Raw genomic sequence first — 16,625 nt, 5'->3', positions numbered from 1 at the left:
CAGAGTAGATAACCAGATAAGTGTAGGCTAAAGGATAAGCCAAGATATATGGACACTTCACCCAGATTCCAGGGCCAGCTGGACGAGACGGATAGCTCCTGAGCAAATCAATGGAGACTCGAGACAGAAAGACAGCATGACAAAGTAAGAGACAGAGAGAATATGTTTTCAGGGGCACAGAAGGAAATTTGTTTGTGTCATAGAGGGAGGACTAGAAAGATTCGGCCTCGCCACCGTTTTGTTTTCCGGGCCTAAATCCCATTTATCCAACCAGCAAGAATTTTTTCCCTTCCACCTTTGCAAAAGACAAGGGTGGCTAGTTCATTCCGTGTTTGGATTTTAATGCGTAGTGGTTTTTTAACGCTCCAATTTATGGTGCCCTTGGTGCTCCCTGAGCTTGGTAATTTGCCTGTAGACGTTTCATTACCAAAGTAGGTAACATCATCGGGGCTAGAAGGGAGTGAGGTTCGCGGGGAGCAGGCGCAGGAGCTGGGTGGTGTATAAATGGAATAAATTAATTATTAATAGAAAATATGAAATCTGGGCTGCTGCCCAAAGCCCTCTCAAGAGTCCTCCTCCTCTTCCTCTCCAAACCCCCTTATAGCATTGATGATGTTACCTAGTTGGGTCATGAAATGTGTGCAAGAAAACCACCAAGGCCAGAGAGCACCGAGGACCTCTCAGCCTTCTTCTTCTTTCTTCTTCCTTCTTCTTCTTCTCCTCCTCCTTTTTCTTCTTCTTCTGATTTCTCTTACTTCTTCTTTTTCCTTCTTCTTCTTTCGCCTCCTTCTCTTTCTCCTCCTCCTCCTCCTCCTCCTCCTCCTCTTCCAACTTCTAACCACTGATGATGTTACCTAGTTGGGTCATGAAACATCTGCGAAAACAACCAAGCTCAGAGAACACTAAGAGCCCCAGAGTCGTCCTCCTCCTTCTCCTCTTCCTCACCACAAACCCCACTCCCGTCTAGCACTGATGAGGTCACCTAGTTGGGTCATGAAATGTCTACAAGAAAATCCCCAAGCTCAGGGAGCGCCCAGGATTCCCCCCATTCACTCCTCATCTATAAATACAGTAGTTTCTTCTATCACTAATGCTCTAATTGTTTTGTATTGTTTTATTATGACGTTGTGAGCTGTCCAGAGTCACTCCACAGCGAGAAGGGCAGCTCATAAGTTTAACAAATAAGTTAAAGTTAAATTTGCTTTCTCCTTGAAAGCAACAGAGCAAATCTTGTCCTTTCTTCCAACACAGAGAGAAGAGAGAAAGCCCAGCGAGAGGCTCATAACCAACGCTTGTAAGTTAAATCAAAGAAGCTCAGAGTTCACCTCTACAGCACTAGAAAAGACCAAAGGTAATTTAACCCACCCGAGACCCCAGAGGGGGCTTTGGACAGCAGCCCAGAGTTTATATTTATTTGATTTTCTGTTAATAATTGTTATCCCATTAGTACAACACCCACCTCCAACTGATTCTCAGGAAACAACTGGGGAGAGCAATTCGTAAGGAGAGCTGGCTTGGTTTTTTTTCATTTTTTGGGTGGGGGGAAAGTGAAATAAAACACATTGCCTTTTGAAAGAAGGACTCCTGAAAATCATTAGCCAGAAATTGTGCGTGTGTGTGTGTGTGTGTGTGTGTGTGTGTGTGTGCGGGGGTGGGTGGGGAATACATTAAGGTGGCTACTGAATTCAAATCTACACATCCCAGGATAGTGTTGCAGGATCCAATCAATGGAGCGGAGATTTTGTCTTCCAGACTTTCCCAACCTCAGTTTTGCAGCTACTAAGATGGTTGAACGAGCCATGAAAGCGATCTGAGTGACTTTGGGCAACTCACCAGGAGTCTGTGAGTTGTATTTATTGTTATTTATTTATTTGTCAAGCAGGTATTAGATAGCAAGTACAAACATGATTATGAATACATGAAATGGATACGAATAAAAGGGAACGTTAAGACAGGGACGGTAGGCACGTTGGTGCGCTTATGCACGCCCCCCTACAGACCTCTTACGAATGGGGTGAGGTCAACAGTAGACAGTCTAAGGTTAAAGTTTTGGGGGTTTGGGGAAGAAACCCCAGAGTCAGGGAGAGGATTCCAGACATTGACCACTCTGTGGCTGAAGTCATATTTCCTGCAATCAAGTTTGGTGCGATTAACCTTGAGTTTGTATCTATTGTGTGCTCTTGTGTTGTTATGGTTGAAGCTGAAGTATTCATTGACAGGCAGGACATTGCAATATATAATTTTATATACTATACTTAGATCACACCAAAGGTGGCGTAGTTCTAGGTTGTCTAAGCCTAAAATTTCAAGTCTGGCAGCATAAGGTATTCTGTTACTAGTAGAGGAGTGGAGAACTCTTCTCGTGAAATATCTCTGGACTTTCTCAACTGTCTTAATATCCAATATGTAGTGAGGGTTCCAGACTGATGAGTTGTATTCCAGTATTGGTCTAGCAAATGTTTTGTATGCTCTAGTTAGCAGTGCAATATTATTGAAGGAAAAGCTTCGCAGGATTAGTGTCACGCCCCTGTCAGAATCGACTCCGAGGGAAAGGAGGAACAGCCGAAAGGGAGTGGGAGTGTGGCTCCAGAGGTTGTGGAGGAAACTGGGGAAGGGCACAGGCTGGCTGGGCATTCAGAGGAAGACCCAGGCCCATCCCCTCTTCTTCCTAGGGCACGCAGGGTGGAGAAGATAAGGGAGAAACATGAATGGCGTGGTCTATGGGGGAGGAAAGGGCCCTGATCCCCTTCATGGGCTGCAGCTGTGAGGACTGTTTAAAAGGACAAACTGCGCATGGGCCAGTGCTGGAAGCAAAGTATGAAAATAATTCTAGTCTGTCAGTTCTTATCTGAGTTCTGGCCTCCTTCCCAGTGTGTGTATCTCAATGTCTGTGGACGTCTTCAAGCCCTTCTCCTGCCTTGACTCATTAATTGCTTCAGTGTGGTTTGTGTTGTTGTTTTTTCTATTTATAATTTATATGTATTTTGAGTTTGAACAGAAGTTCTTCCTTTTCGCAACTGTTTGTGGGGGAGTTTTTTCTCCAGTCAATGATAATTGGACCTTGGAGGCCAAGTTGAAGGAATTAATTCACCTATTTTTGTGACTTTGTTGCTTTTGTATCCTACTTTGGGTCATCACAATTAGGTTAACGACTCTTAATGCCTTTTTGTACATACAGTGGGCTCTGGTATTTAGATCATCAGAGATGAGCACTTGACATAGTGAGAGTCGTCTACAAGGTCTTGTCCATTCAGCTTGTATTTTATTTTCTGATATATTTTTTTGTTCTAGGCATGAAAACTGACTGGGTGACTTTGGGCCGGTCGCTGGGAGAGAGTAAGTTCTAGTCCCGTCTTAGGGACAGTCACACTCTCCAAGCCCACCACAGAGTTCACTGAAGAGGGAATACAAAGCTGTTAGATTCAGGGCTGTCAAACCGGATTTCTTTGAAGGCCGGTTCAGCATTGGAGCTCTCCTCCGCAGGCCGGCCAGGGTGGGCGGGGGTGAGACAGGACAGACGCCCAAACAGCAGAGCTGCAGGAGGCCATGGAGGCTAAAATGGGCTGCCAGGGGGTCGGGGAGCACAGGGACCCCATTTTGGTCAGCAGAGGCACCACGGGCTGGTCCTTTGATATTTCCAGGCTGGACCCCCGGGCCTTGAGTTTGATACTCGTGATAGATAGATGGATAGATAGATAGATAGATAGATAGATAGATAGATAGATGGATGGATGGATGGATGGATGGATGGATGGATGGATGGATGGATGGATGGACAGACAGACAGACGGTATTTATACATGATAGACAGACAGACAGAAAGACACATAGGCAGGCAGATGAGACAGGTAGGTAGATATAGATTTATAGATATAGATATTGATAGAGAGATTATAGATATATATAGATGATGATATAGATAGATAGATGATAGATAGATAGATAGATAGATAGATAGATAGATAGATAGATAGATAGATAGATAGATAGATAGATAGACAGACAGACAGATGGTATTTATACATGATAGACAGACAGACAGAAAGACACATAGGCAGGCAGATGAGATAGGTAGGTAGATATATATAGATATTGATAGATATTGATAGATGAGAGAGATTATAGATATATATAGATGATGATATAGATAGATTAGATAGATATAGATAGACAGACAGACAGACAGAGTAGATACAGTAGATACAGTAGATACAGTAGATACAATAGATAGATGATAGAGATATGAGAAATATAGATAAGAGATAGAGATATGATGGAGATATGATACATAGAGATAGAGATGATGATAAAGATATGATAGATACAGTAGATACAGCATAGATAGATAGATAGATAGATAGATAGATAGATAGATAGATAGATAGATAGATAATGGATAGATAGACGGACAGAGGATCACATAAACAAACAAGCAAACACGCAAGGAAATCCAGACCCATCAGCCACAGCTCTTCCTTTCCCCTCAGTACAGCAGGGAAGGTCAACTCAAAAGGACCAACACTGCATCCCGAACACCCATGAATTTACACGGCGAGGCCGCAATTGGGTTATTGACGTGCAATCTGCGGAAAACACTATCGAAATGATTCACACAAATGTTATTTAGCTGCAATACTTCCGTAATAAAAGGAATCAATGAGAGAGAGAAAAGACCTGTCCGGGGATTTGATTTTCTCATTTTAATGGCATACTTATTTACTCCCGCCAATCCTCCCATCGGATTTTCATTACACCACCTGGCGCTGTAAGTGGACCGGTATTGATAGGACCTGCTGACTTCAGCTGGCTTCCTGAGGGCGCAAATTAAAAATAACTCATATTCGGTGACAAGGTTGCGTGCTAAGTAGCTGCCCCTGGCACAGGCCGACCGGTATTTGAGAAGGAGCAGAAGTCAGGAGCCTCTTAAACAAATGTGTACTTTCTGAAGCTGATTTACGACTGTGGGTCTTTTAATCTGCAAGCTCAGAGCCAGTTTGGGCTAGGGGTTAAGGCACCAGGCTAGAAACCAAGCGATGGGGAGTTCGAGTCCTGCCTTAGGCATGAAAGCTGGCTGGGTGGCTTTGAGCCAACCACCAGGAGACAGTGAGTTCTAGTCTCATCTTAGGCATAAGAGCTGGGTGAGTGACTTTGGATCAATCACCAGGAGATAGTGAGTTCTAGTCCTGCCTTAGGCATGAGAGTTGGCTGGATGACTTGGAGCCAAACCACCAGGAGACAGTAAGTTCTAGTCCCACCTTGGCCCTGAGAGCCAGCTGGGTGACTTTGGGCCAGTCCCTCTTTCTCAAACTCAAACCACCTTACAAGGTGATTGTTGTGGGAAAAATTTGGAAGAGGAAGGAGTATCAGCTATACTGCCAGCCTGAGTTATTTAGAACAGTAATAAAAGTGGGATATAAATAAAAATAAATAAATTTATCCCCCTTCCTGTGCTGACTGGCAACAAATTAACTAGGCTGACTAATGATTGAGTAACGTCCATTGCACACTCTACTAAAATTTAAATTTGGGTTGAAATTTAGTATGTTGACTAAACGATCAGTAAATTCATGTGAACATTCAAGGCACTCTCTCCAAAAATGAGTTGCTTTGGCAACCAAGAAAAATGCAGCCAATGGCTCCCAAGGTCTTGTTGTTGTTGGAAGAAAACCCATGTTTGGTTCCAAGCCAAGAGAAAGACGCTGGGAATAAAATGGAGGCAGGCCGCATAGAAAGAAGGTCTCTGTTTATTTAGTTTCCAGAAACTTCAGTGACAGCAGAAAGTTTCTGGAGTGGCTGACAAAATGGCTGAGTGAGTGGATGGATTTTTATAGGGTTCTGAGGTTTGGTGAATGAGATGCTCCAGGGGGGTTGTGCATTGTAGTGAACCTTGTGACTTTCACTATTTCAATGGTGCTGGGTTAATCTTATTATGTCCTGAAGGTCATGTCCTGTGTTTAGAATTGGGGTGAAGGGGTGTAAATTCTTAATCCCAACAGCTGCAACCTTCTCAGTCTGGAGGGATGGAGATGCTCCAGAATGAACCAATCCATTTTCAGAGTTTGTGCAGGTGTAAAAGAGATTTGGGGCTGGTTGGAGAGTCAAAGCCAAGTTCTCTGGACAATGCGGGGGGGGGAAGGCTTGGATGACCTCCCCCTCTTCTGCTGAGGGTCCATTGAAGCTCCATTGGGATGGTCCTGGAGGAGGAGGCTGAGGCATCCAGGGTGGGTTTTTTTCGGCTTGTATTGTCCTTGTGAGTCGGCCAGAGTTGTGTTCTCACAATCAAATCTTTCCAAGCAACGGGCAGGTTTCATTCCGTCCCCTGGCAATCAATTCATCAGAATAGAGCTGGAAGGGTCCATTGGAGGTCTTCTAGTCCAACCCCCTGCCAAAGCGGGAGACCCTTACAGAACCATAGAAGAACAGAGTTGGAAGGGGACCTTGGAGTCATCTAGTCCAACCCCCTGCTCAAACAGTTGTATACAATTTGAGACAAACGGTTGTCCAATCTCTTCTTTTAAAAATCTTCTATTGATGAAGCAGCTATGAGGGCTTGGGCTTCCATTTAACAGCAGGCTCGCTTTCCCGCAATGTCCTTTTTAGCGCAGCCCATGGAGGTCAAACCGGTCAAGATGGCGGCGACCCACCACCACCACCACCACTACCACACACAGCCCGCCGCAATCCTGCAGCAAGGAGGAGACTCGATCCGCGGCCATTCCAATTCCAGGCAAGCAAGCCTCCCTCGCGGACGTCGAAACGACCCCCTCTGGCTGGGGATAATGGACCACGACTCCCTGGCTGCTGAGGCTTCGGGCCTAGAAGCCGACCGAGAAGCTTCCGCACGTCTCCATGGCAACGCCGGGTCGCTTTCCGGCTTCCTGGAGGGGAAACATCCGGGCCGTGGCCGTCCATCCATCCGAAGGATCGGCCATAGAGTTGTGAAAGGCTAGAGCGTCGCACCCGGTGACTAGCCTCTCGCATTGGCCGCCCCTATTTTCTCCCTCTCTTGCCTTTGAGGCTGGGTGAACCACAGAGGCGCGCCGTCGGAGGGCTAGAGCGGCACCCCCGCTCGGAAGTTTCTGATTGGCTCCCCAGCGCCGGTTGAAGGTTGGAGCCAAGATGGCCGTGGCTGAGGTGCAGCAGCTGCAAAACCGTCTTGATGCCTTGGAAGAGCGGATGTTCGGGGCCCCCGCCGGAGCCGCGTCCGCGGGAGCCCCCCGGAAAGTAAGCCCCGGGGTTGGGGGAAGCTGTCTCCTCCATCGGGGGTGGTGGTGGTGGGCAGGTATCACAAAGCCCATCATCCCCTGCCACCCGTTGGCTGGGCTCTGCTGGAGTGAATTGTGAGGTGCGGGGCAGTCAAGGAAAGCGAGATGAGCTGCCTTTATTTTTAGTTTGGTTTTGGGTTTTTTTTGGTGGGTGGGGGTTAAAAACTGACACGTTTCCTGCCTCTGTTGCCACGACGACACGTGTAACTCGGGGAACGTCAGAAAGGGGTCCGCTGCCCATTCTCCCCATCTAGGCCTGGCGTGGGAACAGCTGGCCTGTCAGGTGAAGGAGGAATTTCCTTCCCACCCCTCAAAAAAAAATAATCACAATTTTCCCCTCCTCTGGCAAAAGGACCACAGTTCCCATCGTGCACAACGGCTGCCAGGCTTCCTGGGCAGAGAACGGGGTGCAAATTCTTTTCAGGTTTTTTTTTCCGCCCCCGGCTTGTTTTCTTTTTGAGCTTTTCAGGCAAAAAAAAAAAAATTGACTAAAATTCTCCCCTTTGGAATAATATCTTTAATTTCCTTCCATTTGTTGAAATAAAGGTGCCCAATAGGTGTGCCGGTGTAGGTATGTACAATAATTACATTAAGGATTATAATTACAACAGTAAAAACTAATGGAAATGGGGGAAAAGAGGGATGAAAAGAGCAGAAGATGCAGAAAAGTTGAGAAATTCAAAAGAAAAAAGCTCAACAATATAGGCAGTCCTTGATTTATGGCCACAATTGAGCCCAAAATATCTGTTGTTAAGTGAGACATTGGTTAAGTGAGTTTTGCCCCCGTTTACAACCTTTCTTGCCAGAGTTGTTAAGTGAATCACTGCAGTTTTTAAATTAGTAACCTGGTTGTTAAGTGAATCTGGCTTCCCCATTGACTTTGCTTGTCAGAAGGTCACAAAAAGGATCACATAACCTTGGGATACAGCAACCATCGTAAATATGAGCCAGTTGCCATGAATTTTGATCACATGATCGTGGGGATGCTACAACAACGGTCGTAAGTGTGGAAAATGGTCATACGGCACTTTTTTCAGTGTTGTAACTAAATGAACTGTTGTAAGTCACGGACTACCTGTATCCCCTTTAATTATTAAGACACCAGCCAATTTCTTTGGTACGTCCGATGTAACTTTTTTTTTCTCATGTCATTCTGGTGGCCTCTCCTTGTTAAACTCACTTTCAGTTCATTCTCAATTTCGTCATAGAATCTGTTCCTCTTTCACGAAATCTTTTAGACACAGTCTGTCTATCGAGGCAGACGCTATTAAAATTAACTTCTGGCTCCATTGTTCAAAAATATCCTTCGGTGTGTCCAATATTAAAATATTTTGCTTCTGTTGTGGCCTGTTGGCCACTGACCCCTCCAGTACCCAAATCAAAGGATGAGGAAGAGGATGCATGGGAGTCAGAGCCAGCATCAAGGCAATCTGAGAGCTCCAAGGGGGAAGAGGGAATGGAGCTGGCAGAGAGAGAGAGAGAGAGAAAGAGAGAGAGAGAGAGAAAGAGAGAGAGAGGTGGAGCCTGGGCCACCTGTCAGCCCTCAGATGGAGAATCAACAGCCCCCAGGTCTGGAGGTGGCTGAGGAGGAAGAGGAGGAACAGCTGGCTTCAGTGCCTGACGCACAGATGCACAGAAGGCAGAGGAGAGGAGAGCAGTGGAAATCTATGAGCTGGTCCTTGGGACAGAAGAGCCACCACTACCAGCGGAACGCCACCTTAGCTCTGAGGATAAAAGGCAGGGGGTGGAGATGAATAGATGTGGCAGACAATTATTCATCTCTCGGACAGAGATAGATAGATAGATAGATAGATAGATAGATAGATAGATAGATAGATAGATAGATAGATAGATCAATAAGTGATTGGATCACACTAGGAAACAGTCCATATAAATTGTAAGGATACAAGCGGCAAAGTTACAGTCCTACAGTCACAAGTGGGAGGGAATGGGTGATAAGGAGTAATGAGAAGATTAATAGTAATAGTAGTGCAGACGTGGTAAATAGTTGGACAGTCTTGAGGGAATGAGTTGTTTAGCAGAGTGATGGCATTTTGGGAATCCTTGTTCTGGTGTGTAGTGCTCTATAGCGTCGTCTTGAGGGAAAGAGTTGAAACAGTTTATGTCTGTGATGTGAGGGGTCTGTTGATATTTTCACAGCCCTCTTTTTGACTCGTGCAGGATACGGGTCCTCCATGGAAGGCAGGTGGGTAGTTATTGTTTTTTTTCTGCAGTCCTAATTATCCTTTATTTATTAGCCTGTGGTGAGAGAGAGAAAATTTTTGCCGGGGCTGCTGGTGCTCCTATTAAAGGAATCTTTGAGTTCACTTCAGAGGGTTTGTGGTGTTTGGTGAGCTGAGTCAGAACAGCTTCATTCCATCATCTTAAGTTGAGTTCTTCTCCTTTAGTTATAATCTTTAGTTCCCTCTAGTGTCCAATGCTTAGTAATTTACTTTTCCATTTATCACTTATGGTTCAAAGTCAGTTTAAAGCAGTTGGGTGGACAGATGCTGGCTGGGGAATTCTGGGAGTTGAAGTCCACTCATCTTAAAGCTGCCAACTTTGAAAAACACTGCTTCAAACCAACCTGTATGCAGCTTTCTGTTTTTTTCTTTCCAGTTGCGAATAACGGTTTCCTCCCCTTCCCCGCCTTCTAGATAGCAGATGGCTTAAGCAAAGTTCAAGGCTCCTTGGGAAACATCGCAAGCAAAAGAGAGAGAGTTAAAATTCTTTTCAAAAAAAGTAAGTGATTTTCTTTTCTTTTTTTTCTAATAGAAAATGCTGGTTTGTCCTATCAGCTGTCTTAAAAGGGGTCTCATAACTGCCGAATGTGGATGGAGCCTGATTTAAACTGATGATGTTACCAGATTGTTTCCTGAATGTAATGCAACTTTCATAAAGATGAATTTTCATCACATTGTTTTTTTGGAGCTTTTTGATTTGAGTTTTAATTAAGCATGTTTGCTGCCCCACAATCTGTTGGTAGCGGAGTTTTTAAGGCGGCAAGAATAATTAACTCTCAGTTAATAATAATTTAGCATTAATACTTGGCCAACCCTATTCATCTAGAACAGGGGCCAGGGCTCTCCAAACTTGGCAACTGTAAGACTTGTGGACTTCCAGAATTCCCCAGTCAGCCATGTGAAGTTGCCACGTTTGGAAATCCCAGATTTAGGACAATTCCAAGAAAAAGCAATCACAAGACTTGTTACTGTCCTTTGAAGCATCCAGCATATGCTTCTATCATTGCTGCATTCTAAAATTCAAATTCTATTTTATGTTGTTCCTTCTCTAAGTCGAAGACATCCTGAAATACCTGGATCCCCAGTACATTGACCGAATGGCCGTGCCAGATGCCATGAAACTGCAGTTCATATTGGCAGGTAGATCTATTGCAGGCCCCTATATTCTGGATTTTTAGCAGTAGATTTTTAATGTGTAAAATGCTGACTTGCACTAGAATGGCTTTTTGTCATTCACTTTTTAAATTGAAATGATCCGAATGCTATATTTCAAGCACAGTTTTTAGGTCATAATCATGTGCACATTTACCTGGGAATGATCCTTATGTTCCTCCAACACTGGAAGTTTTAAAAAACATTTTGGATAACCATTTGTCTGAAATGGTGTAGGGTTTCCTGCCTTAGCAGGGGGTTGGACTAGAAGACCCCCCCAAGGTCCTTTCCCGTTATTCTATTCTTAATCAATGGTGCATAGATCTAAACAGATCAGTTTTAAGTTACCTTCAGGTTTGTTTTTAGATAGCCTGCTTTGATGAGTTATTAATCTGTGGGGTCCTTGGTGCTTCCTGAACTGGGTGGTTTTCCTGCAGACATTTCATGACCTAACTAGGTAACATCATCTATGCTATAGGAGAGAGAGGGTTTGCAGAGTGGAGGAGGAGGGAGAGAAGGATCGTGGGGTGTTCTCTGGGCTTTGTGGTTTTCTCGCAGTCGTTTTATTACCCAACTAGGGAACATCAGGAGTGCTTGTTAATCTGCTGCTTCAGGGCACAGGCCACGTGATCTGTTGCTACTGGACCAGCAACATGATTTTTTGCCTGACTTACATCATGCTTTTCCCACCACCAGAAGAACAGTCCATCATGACGCAGGCAGCACTTCTGGAGCAGGTGAAGAGCCTGCAGCCCTATTTGGACAGCGCACATATCAAAGGTGAGTGACTCCCCGTCCTCTATCCCTGAGGGAATCAAGATCACAAGAAAGAGGTTGAGACTCTAGAAAGAGCGCAGAGAAGAGCAACCAGGATGATTAGAGGACTGGAGACTAAAGGATACGAAGAACCGTTGCAGGAATTGGGTATGTCCAGTCCGGTGAAGAGAACCATGATAGCAGCATTCCAATATTTGAGGGGCTCCCACCAAGAAGAGGAGGTCAATTTATTCTCCAAAGCACCAGAAAGCAGGACAAGAAGCAACGAATGGAAAAATAATCACGGAGAGAAGGAACTTAGGAGAAATTTCCTGACAGTGAAAACAGTTCCTCAGTGGAACGCTTGCCTCGAGAAGTTGTGGGCGCTCCAACACTGGAAATTCCTAAAAAAAGAAGATTGGACCACTGTCTGACATGGTATAGGATCTCCTGTCTGAGCAGAGGGGTGGACTAGAAAACCTCCAAGGTCCCTTCCAACTCTGTTGTTCCGTTCCTTATGCCAAGCCTACGGCTATCACACTTTCCCAAAGGGTCAGTTGCTCACTTGATTATGATTCATCAATATGGGTGGTCCTCAATGTACAACGATTTCTTCAGCAATCGCTCAGTGGTGGAGAGCTGGTGGCTTCCTGGGCGCCGATTCAGCTTCTTGCCTTAACAAAAAACTTTTATTTGTGGTTTGAAGGGTGCGGATCATAATGGGGGATTTTTAGGAGCTGGACTGTTTCCTGGATAGCTCCCGAGGGCCCTTTGGGGGGAGGTGGGGGGCCCTGCTTCCATTTTGAACAGTCGTAACAAGAGCCTGGCTTCTGTTTTTTTTTGTGTGTGGTCTCTTGCAGCTTCTCCTGATCACGCCACCAAACTCCAGCGACTTTCACAAATACACCTTCAGCAGCAGGTAAGCGCTGAGCTGGGAAATGCTCTGAGAACTCGCCTCCAGAAGCCTGTGTCCACTCCCACCCGAGGCCCCACCTGTCTGTTAGCAGACCCGTCACCTTCGTTACGAGCAAACCTCCGAAATCAAATATCACTCGTTAGGTTGTGCTGGGGTTTGTCCCAACTCTGCGCGGTCGGTAGAGTCAAAGGTAAAGCAAGCGCGGCAGTTGCATCTTCGATCACACAACTGCCTTCTTGCCCCAAAGTTCCTTTTTCAAGAGGCAATTGGACTTTCTGGCTGTTTTCCTTTGAAGACGTTTCGCTTCTCATCCAAGAAGCTTCTTCAGCTTTGCTCTTCTTCATTCAGAGCTGAAGAAGCTTCTTGGATGAGAAGCGAAACGTCTTCAAAGGAAAACCAGAAAGTCTAGTTGCCTCTTGAAAAAAAAAGCACCTTTGGGACAACTATGACCTGGATGGCTGACAACGTCCATAGAAACTGCCCTCTTGCAGGTTTGGACAAACACAGAAGTTGTTAGGGTCAGACAGGCTGCATTTATGTGAATTTCCTTATTATTTTGGGGGGTGGGTCATTGCACTGTATAGTGGACCATAAATTAATAGAAAACCAAACTTAAAACTGACCAAACTTCTTCACTTGGTATATGAATGCAGCCTCTAGGTCTTGATCTAGTCTGGTTAAAGAAATGGGATAAACAGTAAATTACAGCAAAGAACTTGTGGCTAGATCAGGACAGGAAGAGGTAGCATTAAAAGGTTTGTTTCCTGTGATTCAGAAGTTGCTCATAACAAATTTCCCTGAGGAAATTAAAATCTCTCTCGATTGGCAGCTGTTTCCCAGCGTCTTGAGAGCAGAGAAATTCTACCGTTTATCTTACACGCTACCAACAAAGTCCTGTCTTTAAAGCGATGGTGCTAAATTTCCCACGTTTCGTTTTAATCCCAAATCTTTTAACCGTTCGCCAGATTAAGCAACAAGTAACCCTGCCTGTGGGGCGAAACGGAGCATGTGTAGCATTTTAGCACTTTAAAATGCCCAATCCCAGATGAGGAAATATGGATTGACTGAACTCTCCTCCTCCTGCAGGATCAGTGTGAAGCTGTGACCGAGACCATCCGGTTACTTCTGGAAGATTACAACAAAATGATATCCTTTTTTTGAACCAAGTTTGGAATGTGTAATATTGTGCTGCTCACCTGGAACTGCCCCCATTTCACTAGCTTAGCTTTTCTCTGGGTTATTTATTTGTACCAAAAGCATTAAGGTTTTTCTCTGGCTCCCTTAAGTCTTTCATTTACCACGAGAGTTTCTTGGGCTGTCCAAAATGAGAGTTCGTTTCATTTGCTTGCTTCTGATTTCACAGAATCCCTAGGGCTGGAAGGGACCTTGGAGGTCTTCTAGTCCAACCCCCTGCCCAAGGCAGGAGAGCTCCAACCATCCTGGATGAATGGCTGTCCAGTCTCTTCTTAAAAACCTCCAGTGTTACAGCACCCACAACTTCTGGAGGCAACTTCCACTCCACTGATTTGATTATTCTCACCGTCAGGAAAAAATTCTCCTTATTTCTAGTTTGTCTCCTTGATTAATTTTCACCCATTGCTTCTTGTTCTGCCTTCAGGTGCTTTGGAGAATAGACTCACACACACACACACACTTTTTTTTTCCTGTGACAGCCCTTCGAGTATTGGAAGATGCTATCGCGCCTTCCTTAATCCTTTTCTTCATTAGGCTGAGCATGTCTCCAGCCATTTTTTTTTCAGCTTTTCCTCTTTTCCTCTTTTTCAGCTCCTCTTTTCCTTAAAGATTTCTTTGCAGACCCTCCTCCTTTCCAAACAGTTTGTCCAGTGGGATGAGATGCTGACCCAGCTGGAAGCTGCCAAGCAGGTGAAGCCCACACCTGAGTGAAGATCAGGCTTTGGAGTCCTTCCGTCGGGCTCCGGGCGGATCTCCTGCGTCAGATCCCAGATCTCCATGTTAACAGCTCTGGCCTAGGAACCCGTTAGCGCCCCTGAGCTTCCTCCGGTATCGCGGCATCCAAGGGTATCCAATCTTGGCAGCTTTAGGCTCTTGTGGACTTCAACTCCCAGAATTCCCCAGGCTGAGGAGTTCTGGGAGTTGAAGTTCACAAGTCTTAAAGACACCCAGGTGATGTCAATCTGGAAGCCACGTCCTGACCCTTTGGAGCTAAATTATATCATCTTTAATTTATTTTTAGTCTTCATTCAGCCAATTCGTGGGGAACGCACGACTTGTTGCAAATACCTGTTATTGTGGACCACAATAAAATCCTCATGAATCCTCAACAGTCTGGCTGGCCTTTGCTTATTTAAGGCAGCGTAGGAACTCATTCGTCCTTTTAGACTCACATTGAAGGCACCAGAGAGATGGGAGTTGCGTTTTTGGAGTGGCTTAAGCCTTCAGAATAAGCCTTAATAAATTACATTGCCATCCGACAAAACCTCGGTAGCCACATTTTCTTCATAGGTCAGATTTAGACGCTGCCCGTTTCATTCTCGTAAAAACCACCGTTTCCTGTCCGGAAGATGGGTCCCTTAAAATTAACAGGAAAGATTTTTACTAAAAGAGAAACAGACACTGAGAATTTGTCACTTTTTAACAGAGAATTCTTCTTGATGCTTCCAAGAATTCTCTTTGTCAAGAGATCTCGAAGCGGATGATGGGAAAGAAATATGAAATTAGTTGGAGACAAACTCGGCAATTTGGATTCCTCAGACATCCAAGAGCCACAAAGTACTGATCAAGGTTAACAGTCGTTCAAGGCAACCCCCTTCTTTACCTCCCTCCCATCTTCTCTTACTCTCCTCTTCTTCCTCCTCGCCCTCCCTTCTCCCGTCTTCTTCCCCCTCCCATCTCCCCCTCTTTCTCTTCCCCTCGTCCTCTTCCTCCTCCCCATCTTCTCTTTCTCTTCTTCCTCACCTCCCATTCTTCCTCCCTCCCTCCCTCTTTTTCCTTCTCCTCTTCCATCTTTTCCTCCTCCTCCCACTTCCTTCCCTCCCCCCCAATATAGGCAACTGTGGCCAAAGCCATTGAGCAACACCCCCTTTCAGTTCTCGTCTCTCTGAATTTTCACATGTTTTAGGGCAGATTCCTGGAATTTTCACCCATCTCCTGCAGATTGGTGTGAATTGAGACTTATTGTTATTGATCAAATCCTGTCCCCGTTGAGTGACTAAGAATTGACTGTCCTAACTCAGAATTTACACGCAGCAACTCATCTGTGCCTGCGTGTTCTGCCCAAACCAAACCACAAGGTGGCTTAATAGCTTACTCGGGTTTACACAGAATTCTCAGGTGAACTGAGGTCCCCAAAACATCCTGAGCCACAAACTACACAACCTCATTTCAGCCTGGCCTAGGACCCTGTTCAAATCAAGACTTGAGTTCCAACCATGGGAAGGCGCTCTACTTCCCATGTGGCAAAAGACAAAATAACTGCATTAGTTCATCAGCCTTTCTATGCAAAGAGTGTAGACTGGACCCAACAGGAATTCTGCCTCTAGGAAAACCTGAAATTGGGAAACGATGCAACGAACAGCGAAAGGTTTTCTCTATGTTCAAAAGAGTAGAACTTGTTTTATTTCTTAAAACTCATTTCTATCCTGCAATCAAAAAGGACCCATAGTGGCGCAGTGGTTACAATGCAACATTGCAGGCTGACTCTGCCCACGGCCAGCCTTTCCATTCTGACCAACTCCAGGTTGACACAGCCTTCCATCCTTCCAAGGTTGATAAAACGAGGACCCAGATTGTTTGGGACAATTTGCTGACTCCGTAATCCACCTTAGGGCTGCAAAGCACTCTGAAGCAGTATATAAGTGCTACGGCTAAAAAGATCCTCGGTAGCTTATATAGAATTATCCATGGTAGCAATAGCACTTAGACTTGTATACCGCTTTATAGTGCTTTACAGCCCTCTCAAAGCGGTTTACAGAGTCAGCCTCTTGCCCCCAACAATCTGAGTCCTCATTTTACCCACCTCGGAAGGACGGAAGGCTGAGTCCACCTGGAGCCTGGTGGGATTCGAACTGCCAGAATGTAGGCAGCTGGCTGCAGAAGGAGCTTGCAGTACTGCACTCTTAACTGCGCCACGGAGGCTCCTAATAACCTTTCTAGCAACACCAATATAAAAGCAAGAATCAGCCAAAAAATGCAAAAGTGAAAACAATACAAATGGAACCTAAAATGATTTCAGTTTGAATGCAATTGGCTAATTCTGAACACAGTAACATCCGCACCTAGAAGAGGTTGCGCACACTTACGCAACCATTATGC

General features: G+C 45.2%; 1 protein-coding gene and 1 long non-coding RNA gene across 2 annotated transcripts in view; one reads left to right on the top strand and one right to left on the bottom strand.

Moving 5' to 3' along the window:
* The window catches only part of LOC148127466 (uncharacterized), a 215,509-nt gene that overhangs the window by 189,109 nt on the left and 9,775 nt on the right, over positions 1-16,625 (bottom strand). The window lies entirely within an intron of this gene.
* Positions 7,068-14,635, top strand: DCTN3 (dynactin subunit 3). Its single transcript, XM_087927596.1, has 7 exons — positions 7,068-7,224; positions 9,923-10,007; positions 10,562-10,648; positions 11,357-11,440; positions 12,277-12,335; positions 13,419-13,479; positions 14,149-14,635. The coding sequence occupies exons 1-7, from the start codon at positions 7,120-7,122 to the stop codon at positions 14,235-14,237; spliced, it is 570 nt and encodes a 189-aa protein (XP_087783722.1). The 5' UTR covers positions 7,068-7,119; the 3' UTR covers positions 14,238-14,635.

This window comes from Pseudonaja textilis, chromosome 2 (genome assembly GCF_049901715.1).
Source record: "Pseudonaja textilis isolate UNSWEBS1 chromosome 2, rPseTex1.2, whole genome shotgun sequence".
NCBI lineage: Eukaryota > Metazoa > Chordata > Lepidosauria > Squamata > Elapidae > Pseudonaja > Pseudonaja textilis.
Note: the sequence above shows the minus strand (reverse complement) of the source record. Positions and strands in the feature narration are given on the sequence as shown.